We start from the raw sequence: 23,875 nt of genomic DNA, 5'->3' as shown, positions 1-23,875 counted from the left end.
TCCGACGAGTGTCTGCCTTCTGCGCTTTGCCTTTCCTTTTATCTTCAATTACGGATCGTCTTCTTCTTTTCCAGTCACGGAGGCGTTAATAATTCGTATCGACACTTTCCTTAGAGCAGCCGTATTCGGACGCCACAAAACTAATAATGGATTCCGTACTGTAAGGGCAAGTAGATGCCTGTATAGCAACACTTGCAAAGCGATTTAACAGCCTAGTGAAGTAAGAACACACTGCCATGCCCTTATCAATCAGAGCGCGCGCTCGTACTTAACGATCAGTGGACCACGCCCATTATTAATGGTCCAGCTGTAACTAATTGTAGAAAACAGGAGATAGAAACCCTGCATGCCTTTCAATTTAGTAATTGAGCAGCTTGCATAAAGCAAGCAGCAAGATTGAGATACTCTAATAGAGCAGTCAGTGCCAAAGATCAATAATAGCTATATACCTATACCAAAAAAAGTTAACAAACTAGAGAATTTAAAAATTGTTAATTTAGAAATGGAAGTAGGGATCAAGCGATAAAAACTACTGAAACAAGTGATTTGAATGATGGCAACTATTACAACATAGTTTTGTGGGGAAATCCCTACTTTGGCATTGAACATATATGGTGACGTGGTGAGATGCCAATGCAAGGATTTCCCCACAAAGCTATGTTGTAATAGTTGCCATCATTCAAATCACTTGTTTCAGTAGTTTTTATCGCTTGATCCCTACTTCCATTTCTAAATTAACAATTTTTAAATTCTAGTAAATATGTTACATAATAATTATTACAAAAAAAAGAGATGCAAACTTAAGTTTTAAAATCAGTAAGTAAATGGTGATGTAAAGTGGAAGTAAATTCTTGATAGTTATTGATATATAAATAGTTAGGTAATTGATTCCACCATTTAATTATTTGTATTTTAAAATATCGTTGTGTACTTGATATATGACATCTTTCAGTGTTTGCATAAGTTGTGGGGTGCCGTGTGTTGTGATTATGAAGTGAACCAAATAAAATAGGAGGATCTAGAGGAATAACATTGTCCTGAGAATAGTGATAATGGTGCATAGCACAGAGACAACGATAACGAATATGATTTTTAATTGGTAGCCATGATAAGTTGTTACGATACTTAGATACATGATCATACTTACGTAAAGAGTAAACTATACGTATGCCCCAGTTCTGCAGACATTGTAATCTATCTACTAGGTTCTGTGAGAGTGGTGGTCCCCACACTGGGAGTGCATAATCTAGATGTGATATTACAAGCGAGTTAATAAGCATTTTAATGATGGTAGTTGAAAGTGATTTTCTATTAGAGTTAATCCAGAATAGGTAATAAGACATTTTTTTGCATACTTGAGATATCTGATCTCTCCAATTTAGCTTGCTATCAAACACAATTCCTAGATATTTCTGATTGCTAACTTCTTTTAAAATATCATCGTCAATAGAAAACACTGGAGGTGATTCATCATCACTAACAGATTTTGGCTTGAACCATATTACATTACATTTCTTCACATTTAACTTCATCTTGCTTTCTGAAATAAAACATGATATTAACTGCAAATTCTCACACATTTGCCTTTGAACATCTGAATAATTGATACCAGAACAAATTACAGCTACATCATCAGCAAATTGCAGGAGAATACTATGTTTAACATATAAGGACATTTCATTCATATACACTAAAAACAAAAGAGGCCCTAAGGCACTTCCTTGAGGTATACCACCTTTAACTAATCCCCAATCAGAATATTTTCCATTAAACTTGACACGTTGAAAACGATCACTTAAATAATCTGTGAACCATGCTAGTTCAACATCACATACACCAAGAGAGTTAAGCCTCTGAAGCAAAATAACATGGTCAAGAGAGTCAAAAGCTTTCCTTAGGTCAAGGAAAGCAACACAAGCAATAGCCTTGTTATCAATTGCATGTATAATAGTGTCAATTGCAGTTAGTAATAGTTGCTCTGTAGATCTCCCTCTTCTATAAGCTCCTTGATAATCAAACAGTAAACCATTCTTTTCAAAATATGAATTAAGTTGGTAAGCCACAATCTTTTCAAGAAGCTTTGCAATTATGGGAACTACAGAGATTGGTCTAAAATTTCCAGGGTCTTCAAAAGAACCAGATTTATGGATTGGGGTTACATTACATTTTTTCCACTCTAAGGGAATGGTACCAGATGACAATGATTTATTGTATAGTAAAGTTAATGTGAAAATGATTTCTGGTGCTATTTGTTTAAGAAAAGAAGCTGAAAAACCATCAGGGCCAACTGACTTTCTTACATCAAGCTTTTTAAGCAAGGACATAACGATAGATGGATCAACAGTATCAAAACAAAATTTATTACTAGTAGCATTAGTGTTAATATTTGGAGTAAAACTACTTGCTGGTTGATGATTGATGGTAATAGCAACATTACGAAAAAATTCATTAATATCATCTACAGGCTGAACAGGCTGAGTGAAATCTATCTACTAGGTTCTGTGCTGACAGGCTGAGTCTCTTCCCTGCTAATGGCTAAAGGTGTACATCAAACTTCCCTGGTACTGTATATCACCCTCGACTGGATAATCATCCCCAACCCAGACTGATCTAGCATAGTGCCTTTTATTCGGTACCCACGTACGTACTGTGACTTAATTACGACTAAACCCGTAACATGTGACACAGGTATTTACCCGGTTAACTTAAACTAGGCAGATGCTAGCAGCATCGTGGGACGAGCCTGAATGGAATAAGTGTTTTATAGTAGTATAGGTCATAATTGAATGTTGGTCTTATTATCTAGCCATTCATGCTAATGGAAGATATGCACATTATATAAAAGTATGGGATTGAAATGTGGTTTGAGCACCAGTAGGAAAAAGGACAGGAAAAGCACAGGTAATGTACCGTTCACATTGGAATTCATTTAAGGGATTTTCTCCTCTGGCTGGTCATGTTACTGTAGTTGATTGCAATGAATGTCTGATATTTTGCACCTCGGTCATGGTCTGAGGAATCGTTGGAACAAAAGTTCTACATACGTATATCTGGGTTGTTGTGATCTTCTGTTATGTTTGTAGGTGAATCAGGTTGCTTTACATGTGTAGGTCAGATGGCACGGATACTGTAGGTACATTTGTAAGATGATCATTTTCAGGTAAAGCTGATATATTATCATGATTGATTGTAATATTACTGAAGTATACATTATTTGCTATCAACCACTGCAAGGCAGTCAGTATCTTTGATCGTCGCACACATATAACGGGTGAAATTAACATTTGTTCTACTTTTGACAATCCCTACAAAAGGAAGTGTTAAATGGTTATTAGACATCATGTGTGTGAGGAACATAACTTACAATAAGTTCTGGACCAGGATCTATATTATTAGCAGCAGAAAATAGCTTTGGGACATGGCTATCATTGTGACAACGCCTACAGGGGTACTTTTGTCAATTATTGAAATGCTTGGGAATTTTTCAAGACATATTGAACAGTGTCAATTCAGCATGAAATTCTGTAATCTTGGCAATGACTGCAGGGTCACTAATGTCAATTGGCACATGACGTTGGACATGTTGTGATTGGTCCACATTCACATCAGTATTTGCTACTACACCAACATTTGAAGCACTATCAATATAAACACATCATGAAAATGAGTCACAATAGTTGTTAGTATGATATGCAAATATAAACCATCTACAAGAATGTGGTAGTGAATTTAGACCATAATCAGTTCTATTTTTTTATCAGTTGTACTGATAGGATTCAGTTTAATATTTTATGAACAGCAATTACTAATCTATTATACTCAAATATTTTGTGAGTCTTGCAAATTTATATATAACAAACGTACTAATTCTGCCTTCTCTGTGTCCCTTTACTCTTGTGTAAATTGAGCACGTCTTCTCTGATATTCTCAGTCTCTCCTTCGTCTTTCTTCTGCTACCTGTGAAGTTTCTCGATCTCTTCTCAATCTATAGCTACTGCTCTCTTCTCTAAGGCGTTCTTCCCTGTCCATCATGGACAACCAAGTTTATTTCATGGTCGACAACACGTGCCGCGACGTGGTAGACGAGATGAGCAGTGCTGTAATCTACGCCGCTTATTTTTCCGTGACATGGTCGATGACACGAGCATATATGGAAGTGCCGTAGTCTACGCCGTTTATTTTTCCGTGACATGGTCGATGACACGAACATATATGGAAGTGCTGTAATCTACGCCGTTTATTTTCCGTTACATGGTCGATGACACGAGCATATATGGAAGTGCTGTAATCTTCGCTGTTTACTGTACCGTGGCATGGAGTATAGTGGGCATTAATTCAGTAAGTTTTCCGATTTCTTTTGTAATTGTTTGCGCATGGTTGATGACACGGATTTACGTGGGCGACTCGCGAGTGTGGGGCTCGCTCAGGCTCGCCCCAGTATTTACCTGATAACTCGCATGCGAAGCGGGTGGCAACAAATGTAGCTCGAACTTCTGAACTTGAAGCTACAAACTGATCTTTTAAATGGCTTCAATATTGGCAGCTTCACGCCATCTCACCATTCCTAGATCTCGGGTGAAGTTCACAGGAGTGACACTAGGTAATGGAGCCTATGGGAAAGTGTCCGAAGTGGAATACGATGGAAAGTTGTGTGCCGGTAAAGAAGTTCATTCCTTACTACTCCAGCTAGCTAGCCCAACAGAAGCAGCTAAAATAAAGGATGACTTCTTACGAGAATGCCATCTCTGGAGTACGATACGTCACCCAAACATCGTGTCATTCCTCGGAGTGTATTATCCTTTCAGTGACGAGGTGGGACTGCCGGTTATGGTGATGGAAAAGATGCAGGAGAGTGTGACGTCACTGGTAGAGAAACACGATAATATTCCCTTACTGGTGAAACTGTCAATACTACATGATGTGTCTCTAGGACTGAGGTATCTTCATGGTCACAATCCCCCAATTGTCCATAGGGACTTGACCCCTAATAATATCCTGGTGACCCCTCATCTTGAAGCAAAGATCACAGATCTTGGTGTGGCAAAGATTATGATGACAGGAAATAGAAGGACAATGACTAAAACTCCAGGAAATTCTGTGTTTATGCCCCCTGAGGCATTAGATGATAAGCCAGTATATGGACCACCATTAGATGTGTTCTCTTTTGGCGGAGTGATCCTCCACATCACTAGCCGGCAATGGCCTTCTCCAAAATCATGGTCACAGATTGATCCCAAGACAGAGAAACGTGTAATTCTATCTTCAGAAGTAGAGCGACGTCAACAGTACATAGACATGATGACTGGAAGTGATGCAGATTTGAAGCCATTAGCTATGTCATGTTTGGAGGATATTGCAAGATTACGTCCTCCAGCAGCAGACATGTCTGAGAGGATCAAGATGATGAAGGAAGAGTACGGCAAGAAGACCACTCGTGATGGGATGGATCCCTTGTCATGGTTGGCTGAGATCAAACTATCACCACAGTTGAAGGTTTGTTGTTAGGTGTGTTATGTAGATGTGATGTTGTTTATTGATGTAGCAACAACTGGCATTAAAAGAATCCACCATACCCGACTTCTTTAGTGGACCAGTTAATATCCAGTGGAAGGAGGGAGTCTCAGCTCCAATGGGTAGAACAGGTCATACTGCAGTATTGTATAATGGAGCAATCTATGTGGGAGGTGGTGTTAATGGAGATGATGATGATGATGATGATGATGATGATGATGATGATGATGATGATGATGTGCTATTCACAGTAAACATTTACCATCCAGACACTAACAAATGGGACACTATTGACTCTCCACATGTACATTTTGCCATGACTGTACTAATAGATAAACTGCTTATTGTTGGTGGAGCTAATAGAAGTAATATAGCTACTAATAAGGTACTTGTGCTGGAGAGTGGCCAGTGGGTAGACTACACAGAAATGCCTACAGCAAGAGGTATGGTCACTGCTGTTAGCCACCAATCAATGATGATAGTGATGGGTGGTGTTGATGATGGTGGTAACAAACTCAGTACCACTGAACTACTAGATGATACTACTGGCCAGTGGTTCAAAAGTAATGATCTTCCTCAACCACTTTATTTTTCACAATCAGTCATAGTAGGTGACATGCTGTATGTGTTAGGTGGAATGAGTTCAGATGACAGTTCCTCTACTGTAGTGTATGCCGCTCCTCTTAATAATTTGTCTAGTCACCAACTAAAGTGGCAACATCTTGTAGATACTCCACAGGGTGGTCCAGCTGCTGTTGGTCTCAAGAACAAATATGTGTTAGCAGTAGGAGGTGCCAAGGAAAATGGCATATTCACTAATGAAGTTTTCACCCTCAACTCTACAGCTACTACTTGGACACTCATTACAACTATCCCAATGGAAGTGTTCGGCACAGCTGTGGTGTGTGATAACAATTCCAGGCTAATAGTGATTGGAGGAGGAGTTATCGTAGAAGGAGAAAATAACATTATTAACAATGTATATATTGGGTCATTCCAGCAATAACAATGTTTAGTTTTACATGTAGCTTCTTGTTTGTTTGTAATTTCCTAAACACTAAAATAATTATAATGTATTGAGTTGCACTACTTATTAAATTACGCACAACGTATTCTGCCCATAAAAGAAAATGAAGATTTGTAGAAAATTTCATTTTGAGCAGATAGTTGATGAACATGTGGCTGAAATGTTATATGATGGTGTGTTCTCAATGCCACATCAAGTATGACAAGTAATACCCACGTACAGTAACTCTCTTCCAACATCCAATGCCGCAGCTCTGTATCAGCACACAAAAACCAATGAGTTTGATGTTAATTACAAAAAATTGTCTGGTTTTAAAAATGTGATTTTCTATTAGCTATAGAGTGGCTGGAGTATCTCCTTACAAAGTGTGTTCCTACAAGAATTTAAATGAGCAAGTTTGTGCACACCTATTGCAGTATTAGTGCTGCCGAATTGAAGATAATATTCAATTTGAACCAGCCTAAATGAAAGCATGGCAGACAATGAACTTATTGTTCTATTAGAACATTGACATTGTCTGATAGCAATAACACTTGACTGTATACATTTATTGCCTTCATTTTACTTTGCAAACTTTTACATGAATTCTTCGGAGACACCAACAAGAACATCCAATGTTAGCTCAACATAGTTACTCTATATTACTATTACAAATTTACATGCTAAATTATTAGGTATATCAAGTTTAGAGATTCAGAACAAGCTAAAGCAATGCATGCGAAGGTCATCCAGGTCAACAATAGAGTTAAGTGCTTGATTCTAATTGTTACAAGTATTGAGTCCTTTAAGAACTTGAATTCACTTATTACTTGGGAACCTCATATAAGCCCAAAAATATAATACCCTCAAAATAATCAGAATTATCCATCAGTATCAAGTCAGAAACGAAATTATTATATAAAATTGTTACATTCAAATAATTGACGTTATATTTTACTTTTCAAAGCACTGACATCACTAGTTCTCAAAATGACTTCAGATAAGAACACTTTACCATCTGATGGGGACCAGGTGATGGATAATACAGTAAATGGATAATGAGGGCTTGTATCAAGTGCAACTGTAGCACACATGACACACAGCCGAGCAGTAAAGCCCTATATCAGAAATGTTCTCTGTGTCTCTACATCAAAGAAGTCAAATGCAACAGTAGAAAACTTGATTTTCCCTTCATAAGTAAATGACTGGCCAGTTCTTCTTGGTGTTTTCATTTAAGAATACGTCAAGAGGTACCCAAAACACTGCATCAACTTCTGAAGCATTTGCAATGGTTTCAGTAAATTTAGTTAGTCAGAATACTACTGGGGTGACAGCAGTTGCTCCATCGCTGTCATGGTTGGCTGAGATCAAATTGTCACCACATGTACAGTTAAAGGTTTGAGTTATGTGTTAGTGTAGATGTAATATTGTTTATTGATGTAGCAACAACTGGCCTTAAAAGAATCCGCCATACCCGACTTGTTTAGTGGACCAGTTAATATCCAGTGGAAGGAGGGAGCCTCAGCTCCAGTGGATAGAGCAGGTCATACTGCAGTGTTGTATAATGGAGCAATCTATGTGGGAGGTGGTGTTAATAAAGCTAATCAGGATGATGATGATGATGATCCATTCACAGTAAACATTTACCATCCACTTGTACAATGTTAGCAAGTGTGTGTTACTAAGAGTTACAAGGAATCATTCACCGTTTACAAGTACATATATTCTAAACAATGAAACAATTCAGTTAAGTGACACATATAAGTACCTCAGAGTTCTACTCAACAGTACACTTTCATGGAATGCTCACATAACAAATATCACCAACCGAGCCACTAGAATGCTAAATTTCATCAAAAGAAACCTAGGAAAATGTACCAACAAGGTTAAATCCAAAGCTTATACATCACTTGTCCGTCCAATGCTGGAATATGCCACCCAAGTTTGGGACCCATACCAGAAATCTTTAATTTACAAAATTGAAATGATACAGAGACGAGCAGCAAGGTAGGTTTTTTTCAACTATGATTTCCATAGTAGTGTTTCATCCATGTTGAAAGATCTTAATTGGTCTACACTTGAAGAAAGACGGAAAGTCAGCAGATTGACACTCTTATCTAGAATTGTTCACCATCAAGAGCCAGCCATACAAATGCCACAATCCTTTTTGCCACAGACCTCCACCACCAGACAATTCCACCAACTACATTTTATATTACCACCATAACACACCCAACATTATCAAGAATGCTTTTTTTACAGAACTACTAAAGAATGGAATGAGTTATGACAAACTCCTGGACCAACATTTATAAGTCAATTTATATTATTGGATGTATATCAGTCTTTCCAATATAATATAATCATAATCATGCCAACGCTGCCAATAGTCATACGGCTCTCTAAATGAGTCACCCTGGAGGCAGCTACCACCAGACATCTAACTCAACTAAGTGACATGCTATCCAATGGCCAGATGCTATGTATACTGCTGTGACACCAGCTTCCTTCACAAGCGTCATAGGAAAGCAATCCACTGCACTAGTCCTATATCATGGATCAATAAGTCATAATGGTCAAAGTGACCATAAACAATATCCACTTTAAACCACACCTCCTGATCACATTCTACACACCCACGCTGTTATCATTTTTACCACCAGATAGAAATGGAGAGATCACATAAACACAAAAAGCATGCATTATGCCACTGCATAGCTAGTCTCGTCCTCGCAGACCCATTCTCCGGGGTGGCGCTTATCGATTAGAGATTATAAGCGCCCCCTCCGAAAAGGTCTGGTGAAATGCCTATACCATTTTTGTCCGAGAAATCGCCAACTCTGGCGAGTGATAATTGGTGTTTACTACTTACAAAAGATTTACAAAAGGTGACGATTAAACAGTATTTATCATTTTATGGCTGCGCAGTGCAGACTTTACAAAAGCAAAGCTTACCTCAAATTGTCACCTCTTCTGTAGTTATTAAACGCCAATTATCACTCGCCAGAGTTGGCGATTTCTCGGACAAAAATGGTATGGGCATTTCACCAGACCATAGATAATATACGCGCTATGGATAGGAAACTTTTCACGTGAGCCTATAGCAACCTGTAGAAAAGACGTGGCACGCACCTCGTTTCGCGCGTCTTAGTGAAAACAATTCAGTCTCGCTATAAGACGTTGTGGTAAGCACCTTAAAATGTTAGATTATTGAATACATTTGTAACTTTATATTTTTGTCGCTTAAAGCGGGTCCATTGTATGTCAGCTTGCCAGTACTAGTAAAAACGATTTTTCATCTTTTACGAGCGAGTGTTCGTCTTTTTGGCTTGTAAATCACACATTATAGGCCTTTGCTGGTGTTATGTGTATTCGTGGTGTAGTTAGCCGTATTCATTAACCTTGAATAATAGTGATGATCTCTGCACCATCTGATTTACCAGCATCTTTGCTTTGGTTTCCTTTGATAATATTCCACATTGTTGAATTGTCTTAGCTTTAGGCTACCTACTTTATGTATTCCTGGGTTAACAGTAGACATTGATCTGTTACTTTATATCTAATTTGTTGTTTTCTGCTATAGCTCAATTATTCATTGTATTTCTTGATTTCACCTGTTACACATAATGGTGTCAGTGTAACAACAGTTTATCTGGGTATGCCTGGTAAGCCTAAAAGGCCAGGAGGTCATGGGTATGGTAGGAGAAGCAAGAAGTGCATTGGGCGACGGTTTAAATCATCAAAGAAGAGAGCAGTTGCTGCAAATGAAAGTACACCAGCACATGGAGAGGTATGCAACTTTGTGTGTTGCTGTGCAATCTTGAGCTAAAATATTAGGATACCCTTGCAAGTTTGTATGCTAGTTTGTCTACTGTAACACTACCAAAGGGATGGATTATTAATAAATTTGATGATGAAATCCAATGTATACAATTACGACAACAGCAGTTGGGCACTCCAGTTATTATTTTTCATGTTTTGCAAATTAGAAGCAATTTAACTTGGGAACTTCATACTGCTAACCATTTAATATCTCCAGAATCTGATTTACTATACAAACAGCCTACACATCTAACAGCAGAGAGTGCAGAAAGGCTTATCCACCATATTAACAGTTGTCATCTTTGTACTGGTAACTCAGACAAACAATTTGTTGAGTTGGCAAAACAAAGGAAGGGAAGATTTCTAACCAGAACAGGAGAGACCATTGCTTTTCTTGAAGAAGATATATGTTTTAGCATTGAAGAAGAAGAGCCACAGTGTTCCACAATTAGACATAGAAACTGTGCAGTATTGCTTTCGACATCTGGAGTGTGCTCTGTTTGTTCCAATTACCGTAATACTTTGAGAGTTTTATTATGCAGACACAAGAAACAGCCACGTAACCCACATCCTAATAAGAACATCAGGTTCTTTACCACCCCTCAGAGGCGAGCTCACCTGCAATCCCTCCGAAAAGCAATACACAACAAAAACAGACAGCTGAAACGACTGAGAGCAAAACTTGAGATGCTGGTTAAAACTGATAGTATTGAAGTAGATGAAGGCTTGGCCCAGGACCTGCAAATGATGGTAGAAGACTGCAGCAATGCTGAATCAGTCAGAGATGAATTCAAGCGCATTTTTTGGGAACAACAGGTATGTATGCATCTGTTTGTATTACCAAGCACCATTGACTTAATATACTTGTTATCATTTAGGCAGCTGCTTGCAGAGCTAAGAAGAATGGTGTGCGATGGCATCCACTTTTCATAAGGTGGTGCCTCAACATTATGTTAACCTCTGGCAAGACGTATGATATTATAAGAGAGTCTGGCTTTATACGATTACCATCAAGAGGAACGCTGAGGGATTACACCAACTGGATGAAACTCAAATCTGGCTTCAATGCTGAGCTACTAAATTACATGAGAGAGGAATTTAAGATTGACACATTGCCTCCATGGAAGAGGTGGGTTTACTGTATGGAGTTACTATACTTGATTTATTACATGGTGTAGGTATGTTACAATAGCGTTTGATGAAATGAAAATAAGGGAGGATTTAGTATTCAATAAAACAACTGGAGAAATAACTGGCTTTGTTGACTATGGTGAAGAAACTTTTGATGAACGATTTGAAGAGTTAAGAAGGAGGTGTAATCAAGGAACACAGATTAGGGAGAGGGTTGTGGCTACGCATATGCTTGTGCTGATGGTGAGGGGAATATTCTTCAAAATGGATATTCCAATTGCTCAGTTCCCTACAACAGGTGAATTTCTACATACAAAGTTAGCACATTAAAGCTTTATTTATAGGTGTGTCTGCTGATGATTTGGTATACATGACATGGAAGGCAGTTCGGATGCTGTCTTTAGTGGGGCTAGAGGTAAATATGATGCATATAGTTATTAGAAAATCATGATGTACCTTTCTATAGGTTATATGTATGGTTGCTGATGGTGCCAGTAGCAATAGGAAGTTTTTTGCCTGTCATTCGATAGAAAAGTACAAGAAGATGGGTATAACTTACAAGGCACCAAACTTAACCCTACCCGGACAATTTGTGTACTTCATGGTTGATGTACCACATTTAATGAAAACAACTAGGAATGCTTGGAGCAATTCTCAAGCTAAAGGAACACGTCATTTGGAAGTAATTATACTTGAATATAGCATTTCTTTATTTGTGACTGGATTTTCGAAAAGGGGTCTTCCACACACATCCACTTTACCACCTTCAACAACTCATAACTTTGGACCTGTAAAGCCTATGGACTTGTAATTTGCACAGTTGAGAGCACTAAAAGAGTGCAAAGGGTGGTGAAATTTGTAGGATAGTAACATACAAGAACACAAAGTTATGGCCCTACAAAGTTGCAAATGTGGATGTGTGTGGAAGACCCCTTTTTCGCAAATCCGGTCACATTTCATGATATGGTTTGTAGAATAATGGTAAAGAAATCAAATGGGCACATCTAATAGAACTGGTGGAGAAGTCCCAATGTGTTTCAGGTCTGTATATTGGCAACAAGATAAAGAGAGAACACTTGCACTTAACATCATATTCCAGGATGAATGTCCGTCTGGCTGCCCAGGTATAATATTTGTGATAAGCTGTATATAGAATTTCCTGTCTATATGCTGGATACTTTAATAATTATATGGGTTGTCTTTTAACTGTCCTTTTTCTAGCCAATCAGGAAACCATACAAATGCATTCAAATTTTGTGTTTCTGGTATGAATGTATTTCAAATTTAAAGGTGCAATCAAAATCTTCAAAAATGGTAAAATAACTTGCACTTCAAATGGAGCCAATATTTCAGTGGTAAAAGTACAGACAGAGTCCATAATTTATTGTACATCTATGGCTGTATATACCGTAACCCTACTTTGTATCGTAAATGATGACCGTTTGAGTTTGGAGAATCAGCATATTCTCCTAGTTTGGCAGATAAAAGTTTAATACATCAATCATAATTTTAAACATTATATATAATTAGTGGATGAGTTCATTCAATTCCCAAACTTCTGACGTATATGATACATAGTTTGGCAAAATCTTTGTCATGACTATATTGCATACCAAACCCTTTAATATGTAGGTACTAAGCTCATCAGTGGCAAATGCATTTGACACATTGAGAAGTCTTGGCATCATGCAGGGCACTGAGGAAACTGAGCAGTTCTGTCGAACATTTGACAGATTTTTTGACATGTTAAATACAAGGATAATTCACCAAGAGATAAGAAGCAAGAAACCAGACTTGGCAGCATATGAAAAAGCTGATGATTCTAGATTTGAGGTATATTGTATTTCAGCCTACAATATTCAATTGCATTTTACAGTGGCTTGAACAAACCTTTCTGAAGTATCTTAATGATTGGGAAGCACACGTAAAATCTAGGGATGCAATTCCTAAAGCTGCAAAGCAATTCTGCCTACTACCATCACAAACAACATCAGGGTTAAAAATGACCGGTAAGCTGCCGGTAAGCATATTATCATTTTCAAGGTATTTCCTTTTAATGATGTGTATGTACTGTCATTCCAGTGTACTCTTTTTGTGAGATGGCAAAATTCCTGTTGTCACAACCCAATGCTGGTTACTTATTGTCAGAGAGGTTCAACCAGGACACAGTTGAGAGCTATTTTGGACAGCAAAGATCAAGAGGTCAACGCAACGACAACCCATCGGAACAGCAATTCCTGCACAATGCACAAGCAATTATAATACAAAAGTCTCTTGTTTCTGGTACCAGCAGTAGTATCACCAAGAAAAGATCTAACTTAGAATTATCCCCATTGTGTAGGCCACTTCCTAAAAGAAGATGTGTTAGAAGGATTGTTTGAGATACTATTGTGTACACTGTAAACTACACCTGTAAATTCATTTAGTTCATTTGCAATGATATTCATTATTCATGGTAACAATACTACAGTACTAAGTTAATGAAGTTCTTTTCTCAACCCTTTTGATCCTTTAATGTTTTTCTTTAACCCAGTTTTATACTCTTCTAATATCCTTCCAGCAACAGTAAAACCACGGATCGTGAACCACAAAGTGGCAATGTCATGGAGCAAATAACTGGACCAATCCTCCTCAAGCCCACCAGCAATAACATCCCAATAGAATTGTACAGTCTGGTGGTCCATCAGTTCAGTTATAAATTCAGCCCTACTGGACCCTTTCTCCAGCTTTTCATAAGTTATATCTTCCACTGCGCAGAAAAAGTGAAAACAATCGTTAGAAACATGAATTAATCCACCGCGATCACTTTTCAATGTCCAGGTCTTTATGTAATCCAAGTATGTTGCAGTGGCCTCAACTGATTCAGCATCTTCTCCTATCATGCTCAGTAGAGCCGAGGTAATTGCAGCTCCTCTATCATCATCTGCTGTCTTAAACTTTTTTAGTGTCTGCCTTACCACATACCCAGCAGCATAGTAGATGGCATTTTTCTCAATGACAGAATATTCACGTGGCTCCACACATGGTGACACAGACTGTGTAGTCAGTTCATTAGCTGACCCTTTCATAAATAACACCTCCACTATCATCTAATGGAAAACATTTCAAAGTGAAAGACACATCACAAAGCAGAATTTTTCCACAATGTTAGGGCCAATCGTTTACATTCCATACATATTATATACTTAAAACCCTTACACTTCACCACAAATTCTTACTTAGCCTTAGGGCCTGAAGAAGGAACAGACTCAGGCTGATAATTATAATATGGATGCATGGGATTTGCTGCTACAATAGTGAATTGTTATGCACATATGACTACTATACCTCGAGACTTACGAGTCCACTACCATCTTATATATTGGCTAGCTACACAAGAAACATGACATGCAGTCCAGACCTGCCATAAAATTGGATTGTTGTACTCAGCATCCATATTCATGCCCTTCAAGTATCGTGACATAGTCTCCGCGCAGTACTTGTACATATCCTTAAAAGATGTCTTCTTTTTCCGCTTCAACTGAGATACATCCTTTTCTACGATACAATAGTAGCTAATGAACTCCTCATTTCGAACTGTGCAAAGGTCCTCCACCAGCTTTTTTAACCTTTTAGCCTTAACTGTATCTATTTTGCACTCTTTAGAATCAAAAACACATCTTAAAACATCCTTATAGTCTCGAACAGAGTCTACATCAGTGCTGCTACATTCTGTCGCCATTCGAGACGGGGCGCGTAACCAGGATATGACTAGGGCGCTTATTTGTTTCCTATCCATAGCGCGTATATTATCTATGACCAGACCCTTTCGGAGGGGGCGCTTATAATCTCTAATCGATAAGCGCCACCCCGGAGAATGGGTCTGCGAGGACGAGACTACTGCATAGCTACGACTGGCATGTACAGTACGTATGGTAGTTGACAACAATTATTCTATTATTGTAACTGTGATTGTATTCATGGAAGGATTATAATCTTGCCTTGCCCATAGATCCCTTTACACCATGCATTGCCTATACTTATACTTTAGGCTACTTAGCTGCTATGCATCACAACTTGATTTACTAGTTAATCTACATGAACGACCGTAATCCAATGGCCTAATGATCACCTACAGTATGACTTGTATAGTAACGGTCCCTTCTATGCCATGTCCCCTGGTACTTACTACAGGTGTAATACAAACGAATAGCTATTTGATAGGAGTTTCCTCCCTGCAAACTACGTACAGCAATACTTGATCACTCAATGATTACTTTACATCTCTCCTGTAGTCGATTTCATCTCCTGACAGGCCATCTCAGTGTTAGAGCCGGTGGTGGAAACGGGTCACGGCTGGTAATCTCATGAATAAAAGAAACAAGAAAAAAAAACATAATTCCCGGCCCTGCCAAGCTATGGGTGACACTGAAGTGTACTACGTACATACGGGCGTTTGACAGTTAAGGACTATACCTTTATAAAAAGTCTCCTCGTAGTCAGTTTCATCTGCTGACAGGCTGAGTCCCTTCCCTGCTAACGGCTAAAGGTGTACATCAAACTTCCTTGGTACTGTATATCACCCTCGACTGGATAATCATCCCAACCCAGACTGATCTAGCATAGTGCCTTTTATTCGGTACCCACGTACGTACTGTGACTTACACAGGGTTAGGGTTAGGGTTAGGTTAGATGTATCACTAACTGTACCATATGGAATTGAATTCGGCGACTTTGCAATTGAATTCGGCGACTTTGCAATTGAATTCGTCGGTATTGCAATTGAGTTCGTCGCTTTTGCAATTGAATTCGTCCCGTTTGCAATTGAATTCGTCCCGTTTGCAATTGAATTCGTCCCGTTTGCAATTGAATTCGTCGGTTTTGCAATTGAATTCGTCCCGTTTGCAATTGAATTCGTCCCGTTTGCAATTGAATTCGTCCCGTTTGCAATTGAATTCGTCGGTTTTGCAATTGAATTCGTCCCGTTTGCAATTGAATTCGTCGCTTTTGCAATTGAATTCGTCGCTTTTGCAGTTAAATTCGTCCATAACAAGAATGGCAGCTGGAACAAACATGAAAACATGATGTAGCAGCTGCTACAAGAACTTGTTCAAGTACAACAGTAGTAAACAACTCTTTATAAGGCAATAATTCTTCCTCTACAGCCTCTCCAACAACATTCCAAACTCTACTACGCCATTCGCGATGGGTGTGGTCACTCGCGAGCAAGCTAATTAACTTGTCAGACAGCTATCAACTTCGCGTACTACCAGCTTCAATTACCTTCTAGTGTCTCAAGTGTAACTCTCCAAGGCATAAATAGTTCATCTCTTAATGAACGGGTTGGTTTCTTGGAGCCGTTTTGTTTATGACGAATTGTAATGCAAACGCGACGAATTCTATTGCAAAACCGACGAATTCAATTGCAAACGGGACGAATTCAATTGCAATACCGACGAATTCAATTGCAATACCGACGAATTCAATTGCAAACGGGACGAATTCAATTGCAAAGGCGACGAATTCAATTGCAAAAACCTGTAATTACGACTTAACCCGTAACATGTGACGCAGGTATTTACCCGTTAACTACCTTAAATAAGCCTAGGTATTTACCTGATAACTCGCATGCGAAGCGGGTGGCAACAAATGTAGCTCGAACTTCTGAACTTGAAGCTACAAACTGATCTTTTAAATGGCTTCAATATTGGCAGCTTCACGCCATCTCACCATTCCTAGATCTCGGGTGAAGTTCACAGGAGTGACACTAGGTAATGGAGCCTATGGGAAAGTGTCCGAAGTGGAATACGATGGAAAGTGGGAATTGGTAAAACCGGGAGGGGAGCGGGAGCGGGAGCGGGAGAATGATTGGTAAAATCAGGAACCGGGAATCGGGAGATCACGTGCGACTTCTCCTAAATATCTCACTTGTAATCACGTGCAAACTAAATCTCTCACTTGCTACGAACGGCAGGCGTGATTTTGCAAGTATAGTATAGAGCTGCACGTAGCTATAGTGCGGCCGTGCATGCACAATGGAGGAAGATGTGCTATGTGTTCCTGCAGTAGAAGACGCTGTCAATAACTTGACATCTGCGGAGGCGCATAATTACTTCTCGAAAGCTATCAGTGGAAAGCTACAGATTAGTGTAGATCCTCCTGTTCAGCCAAAAGGCGGCAGCTTGTATATCTACAACCTCGGGCCTGATTCGGACAAATGGGAACAAGAGAAGAAAAAGCTAAGGTTAGGGTCTAGATATTAAAGAGTATAGTTACAATATAGCTAGCTAGCTTGTCTCAGTTTAACAAAACAAGTTTACATAACTATATTTCTAGAGTCATACAGTAATTAAATAAATTGTACATTGCAATTATTATAGGTGCGATCAATACAGATGGGTACATGTAGGATCTTACAGTGTCAAACATGGAGGATGTGAATTCAAGAAAAAAAAGTAGTACCATTGATCTTGATTCTGTGGATAAAAAGGGTGATAACCGATTCAGAAGATTTGAGTTCTGGGGTATCGGGCAACATTTTATGCTACACTACGTTGGGGATGACACCTTATATCAAGGGTTTAGCCATCGGAACAGTAAGAATAATTCCAAGTCTTTTGTGAGATCAGCACCACATGTGAAGGATAAGGTGAGCAAAAAAAGTCTTTTGAATCAACTCACATTTATAAGCTATAGTAGTTTGCATTGTAAAGACCGTCTGAGTGTAATGTGCATAGTATAATTGATAAGGTATATAGCTATATTGCTTTTGTTTGTGTTTACATTATAGCATGTGCATGTGCATTGTGTATATGTTGTGTATAGCTCGGATGCACTGTACCTCAAGAGCAAAACTGCTAATTTTGCTCTGCTCTTGAGGCGCTTCATTTTGCTCTTTATCATATTACACTACTACACTCGTATCTTTTAAAAGTAATTGCTCAAAGCAACACTATGCCTTTTAGTTAAGCTTGGCTAAAATCTCTCTGAATTTAAAATAAACATGTATATGTTACCAAACCTATAAAGGAGGCAACATGGACATATAAAATTTGCCTACCTTTTATGACACATAAATTTTCTGCAAGAAGGTTATGTCATGAAATTCCAGTACTTTTACAAATTTGAATGGCCTATGTTATAGAATGCAAATGTTATTTGAGTGGTGAGATTTGATTTAAAGACAAAACGTGCGTATGATCATATGCAATATGCTTTTTAGATATTACAGTGCATGTAATATCTAAAAAGGAAAGCTGGATTTACCGATTTTTTTTGCAGTGCATGTACTGTACCAGAATCTCTTCCATGGATGCACAATGAATACACCAACACTTGCACTTCTGATAACTTCCTGACAATATTGTCACTCCACTGCAAACAGTACAAATCTTTCTTGGATACCTTTGGTGACAGTGAAGCTGAGAACTCTCTCAAAGCAGCAATTGTATTGATGAATAAAGGAAAGCTGGATGAAGGAAAAACACTATTTTTGCATTTGCTTCAATCAAGATTAAATCTTACAATTTCTCAGGAGAATAATTTGAAATATGATTGTTTTGGTGGTGAGAATAATAGGTGTCTTTGCTTGTTCACACATATCTGGAAACTGGTAATTAAACTTAAATGTACCTCTGAGCATTGCCCTAATCATAACACGGAGGTAACAAAATACCCTTCTACGTTTTCCTTCAGCTCTGGATTAGATAACTTTAATGAAATTTTTCCTATAGCTGGAGATATGGTTGGTTACTGTGGTGCAGAATTTCATTGCCAACCACCAAATGAATCTCTCCATGCAGTTACTGACCGATTAAATTTAACTGGCAGAAACAGAGAAACATTTTATGAGTGCCGTGGTGTACCACAGGTAATGGCATCGTCATTTCTTAATCGAGTGCCTTGGATGATCCCGATTGATATCCAGTCCTTGACTGGTAGATCAATATTGACAATTCCAAAAGTTTTAACTATATATGGTCATGGATATCAACTAGCTGGCTGCACTGTTTGTAGTGACAATCATTTTACTGCAGTTTGCTTCTGGTATGGTCATACATTATATTATGATGGCATGAGAAGCCACAGGATTCAACCTTTTAAACTTAATGATTTCCAGAACAAAACTGGGTCATATGCATATTACTTTAGGCAGCTTTGATTTTACATACTGTATGTTGTAGCTAATTAACACTTTATGATTTATTAATGTGTTTTGTATACTCAGAGAATAATTATGCTTGGTGTACTGTACTTCAGTCTATCCATTGAAAGTCTGCTGGCATTCAAAGTCTGATGGGAAGTCTAATCACGTTTAGTTGAATGGATTTTAGATTGGTAGGGTGCATGAACTTTAGTATAGACTGGGGCAGAACCATGTAGCTAGGACTGGAGGCCTGTTGCTCATCATTCATTATTGTAAGACAATCCAATATGCCAAATAACTGCTGCATGTATTCACTGAAATTACCTTTCAGAAATTTTATGTCCACTAAAATAGCCACTTTGTGAATTACTGTGCTAAAAACCCACACAATACAATTTTATGCATTCACTGCTAATACTATAAAGCTCTAATGAAAGCCTTTAATATACGGCCATCATGCAAACTTTATCTAGCTATAGCTATTTTTCCCCTCAAGCTCATAATTTACTAGTTTATATTAGTTTCTTCGTCACAGCACTGCAGGCGCTCTAGCTACGTATGTGTGTTACTTGCGACAGCAAAGATTGACACGTGATCTCCCGATTCCCGGTTCCTGATTTTACCAAGCAATCTCCCGCTCCCGCTCCCGCTCCCGCTCCCCTCCCGATTTTACCAATACCGTGGAAAGTTGTGTGCCGGTAAAGAAGTTCATTCCTTACTACTCCAGCTAGCTAGCCCAACAGAAGCAGCTAAAATAAAGGATGACTTCTTACGAGAATGCCATCTCTGGAGTACGATACGTCACCCAAACATCGTGTCATTCCTCGGAGTGTATTATCCTTCGAGTGACGAGGTGGGACTGCCGGTTATGGTGATGGAGAAGATGCAGGAGAGTGTGACGTCACTGGTAGAGAAACACGATAATATTCCCTTACTGGTGAAACTGTCAATACTACATGATGTGTCTCTAGGACTGAGGTATCTTCATGGCCACAATCCCCCAATTGTCCATAGGGACTTGACCCCTAATAATATCCTGGTGACCCCTCATCTTGAAGCAAAGATCACAGATCTCGGTGTGGCAAAGATTATGATGACAGGAAATAGAAGGACGATGACTGAAACTCCAGGAAATTCTGTGTTTATGCCCCCTGAGGCATTAGATGATAAGCCAGTATATGGACCACCATTAGATGTGTTCTCTTTTGGCGGAGTGATCCTCCACATCACTAGCCGGCAATGGCCTTCTCCAAAATCATGGTCACAGATTGATCCCAAGACAGAGAAACGTGTAATTCTATCTTCAGAAGTAGAGCGACGTCAACAGTACATAGACATGATGACTGGAAGTGATGCAGATTTGAAGCCATTAGCTATGTCATGTTTGGAGGATATTGCAAGATTACGTCCTCCAGCAGCAGACATGTCTGAGAGGATCAAGATGATGAAGGAAGAGTACGGCAAGAAGACCACTCGTGATGGGATGGATCCCTTGTCATGGTTGGCTGAGATCAAACTATCACCACAGTTGAAGGTTTGTTGTTAGGTGTGTTAGTGTAGATGTGATGTTGTTTATTGATGTAGCAACAACTGGCCTTAAAAGAATCCACCATACCCGACTTCTTTAGTGGACCAGTTAATATCCAGTGGATGGAGGGAGTCTCACCTCCAATGGGTAGAACAGGTCATACTGCAGTATTGTATAATGGAGCAATCTATGTGGGAGGTGGTGTTAATAAAGCTAATCAGGATGATGATGATGATGATCCATTCACAGTAAACATTTACCATCCAGACACTAACAAATGGGACACTATATTGACTCTCCACATGCACTTTTTGCCATGGCCTTTCTGATAGATAAACTGCTTATTGTTGGTGGATTTAATAGGACTAATAAGAATATATATACTAACAAGGTACTTGTGCTGGATAGTGGCCAATGGAAAGACTACACAGAAATGCCTACAGCAAGAGGTGCGGTCACTGCTGTTAGCCACCAATCAATGATGATAGTGATGGGTGGTAGTGGTGATGATGATAACACATTCAGTACCACTGAACTACTAGATGGTACTACTGGTCAATGGTTCAAATGTGATGATCTTCCTCAACCACTTCAATCTTCACAATCAGTCATAGCAGGTGACATGCTGTATGTGTTAGGTGGATATAATGCAGATAACGATCCCTCTACAGCAGTGTATGCCGCTCCTCTTAATAATTTGTCTAGTCACCAACTAAAGTGGCAGCGTCTTATAGATACTCCACGGGGTGGTCTAGCTGCTATTAGTCTGAATAACAAATATGTGTTAGCAGTAGGAGGAAAAAAGGAAATTGATCAAAATTACATACTCACTAATGAAGTTTTCACCCTCAACTCTACAGCTACTACTTGGACACTCACTACAACTATCCCAATGGAGGTAATGGGCTCAGCTGTGGTGTGTGATAACACTTCCAGGCTAATAGTGATTGGAGGAATAATTATCATGGAAGGAGAGATGAACATTATTAACAAAGTATATATCGGGTCATTCCAACAATAAAAATGTTTTAGTTTTTCATGTAGCTTCTTGTTTATTTGTACTCTGAAACTATTAGTTATAATTTCCTAATTAAATACTAAAATAATGTATTGAGTTGTACTATACTTAGTATTACAAAATTAATTATTATGCACAACGTATATATACGAATGTGACCATAAAAGAATTAGTAAAAAATTTCATTTTGAGCAGATAGTGAACGTGTGGCTGTTCTTAATGCCACATCAAGTATGACAAGTAGTACTCATGGTAACTCTCTTCCAACATCCAATGCCACAGCTCTGTATCAGAGCACAAACCAAAGAGTCTGATGTTAATTATGAAATAATTTTCTGGTTTTAAAAATGTGATTATTCTATTAGCTATAGAGTGGCTGGAATATCATTACAAAGTGTGTTCCTACATGAATGAGACAAAAACAAGTTTGTGCACACCTGTTGCATTATTACTAGTGCTGCCAAACTGAAGATAATATTCAATTTGTTCATTAGTCTAAATGAAAGCATGGCAGACAATGAACTGATTGTTCTATTAGAGCATTGACATGGTCTGATAACTTTAACACTTCACTACAATTATTGCCTTCATTTTACTTTGCAAACTTGTTTACATAAACTCTGACAAGAGAATCCAATGTTAGCTCAACATAGCTACTCTATAGCTACAAATTTACATGCTAAATTATTAGGTGTAACAAGTTTAGGGACCCGCCGATTATGCTGGCATAATAATGAGCATAATAGGTGCCTGAAAGCATTGAGCATAATGCTAGCATAATAGGCAGAAAACTTGTGCAATGCTATAAATTCTTACTTATAAATACATATCCGACAAAAAGATCGATATACTCTAATAGAACAGTCAGTAACTCTAATAAAATTATCAGGTAGCTGACTGTTCTATTAGAGTATATCGATCTTTTCTGTGACATGCATTTTGACAAGCAAGGATTTACAGTCTGTGCTTCAACCACTTACTGCTTTTCCGTAAAGTGCAAAGTTATTAGAAAAATATGGGAACTGAGGTAAAAATATTGAGCATAATTTGAGCATAATAGGTAAATATTGAGCATTAATCTAAGCATAATAGGTAAAGTTTTGAGCAGTGCAGCATAGCATAATAGGTAAAATAATGAGCATAATTGGCGGGTCCCTAAACAAGTTTAGAGATCAGAACAAGCTAAAGCAATGCACTCAAAGTTCTAATGAGGTCATCAGTGGCTAAAAAAACTATTTTTTACAACTAGTCAAACCTGAGAGTGTGTGTGTGTGTGTGTGTGGGGGGGGGGGGGTATTTGTTACACAAAATTTGCATTTAGGTTTGATGTGTATACATATTGTACTCTATAATTATTGTTATGATTGTCTAATAGCTAAAGTAGTGAAGAGAGAACTTGTGTAGAGTCAGAGTCAGCTAAGTGCAGTATTTTTCTCTGATTCCATCATTTCACTTCTCCCCTTTATGTGTTGAGACCTTGGGTGCTTGGGGATCATGTGCACGCTCATTAGTGAGGCGGATAGGTTCCCGGGTGATGGAACAGTCTGGTGATAATAGGGCCACCCAATTTTTGATTCAGAAAGTTGCCATTGATGTTCAACGTGGCAATGCTGCTTCTGTAATGGCAACAATACCATCATCCCAGGACTGGGCAGAGTTTGCCTCTCTGCCCACTGTTTAAGTGTTTATTTATATTATCATTGTCAAAAAAAAACAAACAAAAAAAAAAAAAAC

At 38.5% G+C, this 23,875-nt stretch overlaps 3 protein-coding genes across 3 annotated transcripts; 2 read left to right on the top strand and 1 right to left on the bottom strand.

The window, feature by feature from the left end:
• Positions 1 to 4,150: 4,150 nt before the first annotated feature.
• Positions 4,151 to 6,597, top strand: LOC136269249 (uncharacterized). The gene is made up of 2 exons (XM_066064775.1): positions 4,151 to 5,493; positions 5,543 to 6,597. Exons 1-2 carry the CDS (start codon positions 4,525 to 4,527, stop codon positions 6,515 to 6,517), a joined length of 1,944 nt encoding a protein of 647 aa, XP_065920847.1. The 5' UTR covers positions 4,151 to 4,524; the 3' UTR covers positions 6,518 to 6,597.
• Positions 6,598 to 13,887: 7,290 nt separating this feature from the next.
• On the bottom strand, positions 13,888 to 15,232 carry LOC136269244 (uncharacterized). The gene is made up of 2 exons (XM_066064768.1): positions 14,871 to 15,232; positions 13,888 to 14,559 (listed from the first exon to the last, which is right to left on the bottom strand). The coding sequence occupies exons 1-2, from the start codon at positions 15,189 to 15,191 to the stop codon at positions 13,948 to 13,950; spliced, it is 933 nt and encodes a 310-aa protein (XP_065920840.1). The 5' UTR covers positions 15,192 to 15,232; the 3' UTR covers positions 13,888 to 13,947.
• A 3,958-nt stretch (positions 15,233 to 19,190) lies between these two features.
• Positions 19,191 to 22,144, top strand: LOC136236877 (uncharacterized). Its single transcript, XM_066027108.1, has 4 exons — positions 19,191 to 19,495; positions 20,223 to 21,129; positions 21,180 to 21,371; positions 21,515 to 22,144. Exons 1-4 carry the CDS (start codon positions 19,191 to 19,193, stop codon positions 22,142 to 22,144), a joined length of 2,034 nt encoding a protein of 677 aa, XP_065883180.1.
• The last annotated feature ends 1,731 nt before the right edge of the window (positions 22,145 to 23,875 follow it).

This window comes from Dysidea avara, chromosome 10, assembly GCF_963678975.1.
Source record: "Dysidea avara chromosome 10, odDysAvar1.4, whole genome shotgun sequence".
In the NCBI taxonomy this organism is placed as follows: domain Eukaryota; kingdom Metazoa; phylum Porifera; class Demospongiae; order Dictyoceratida; family Dysideidae; genus Dysidea; species Dysidea avara.
Note: the sequence above shows the minus strand (reverse complement) of the source record. Positions and strands in the feature narration are given on the sequence as shown.

Excerpts from the sequence above, each read along its gene's own strand:
- LOC136269249 (XM_066064775.1), top strand. The coding sequence starts at position 4,525 with ATGGCTTCAATATTGGCAGCTTCACGCCATCTCACCATTCCTAGATCT. Across the intron at positions 5,494-5,542 it reads AACTATCACCACAGTTGAAG|CAACAACTGGCATTAAAAGA; the intron begins GTTTGTTGTTAG and ends TTATTGATGTAG.
- LOC136269244 (XM_066064768.1), bottom strand. The coding sequence starts at position 15,191 with ATGGCGACAGAATGTAGCAGCACTGATGTAGACTCTGTTCGAGACTAT. Across the intron at positions 14,560-14,870 it reads ACAATCCAATTTTATGGCAG|ATGATAGTGGAGGTGTTATT; the intron begins GTCTGGACTGCA and ends GTTTTCCATTAG.
- LOC136236877 (XM_066027108.1), top strand. The coding sequence starts at position 19,191 with ATGGTTGGTTACTGTGGTGCAGAATTTCATTGCCAACCACCAAATGAA. Across the intron at positions 21,130-21,179 it reads AACTATCACCACAGTTGAAG|CAACAACTGGCCTTAAAAGA; the intron begins GTTTGTTGTTAG and ends TTATTGATGTAG. Across the intron at positions 21,372-21,514 it reads ATGATGATGATCCATTCACA|GTACTTGTGCTGGATAGTGG; the intron begins GTAAACATTTAC and ends TATACTAACAAG.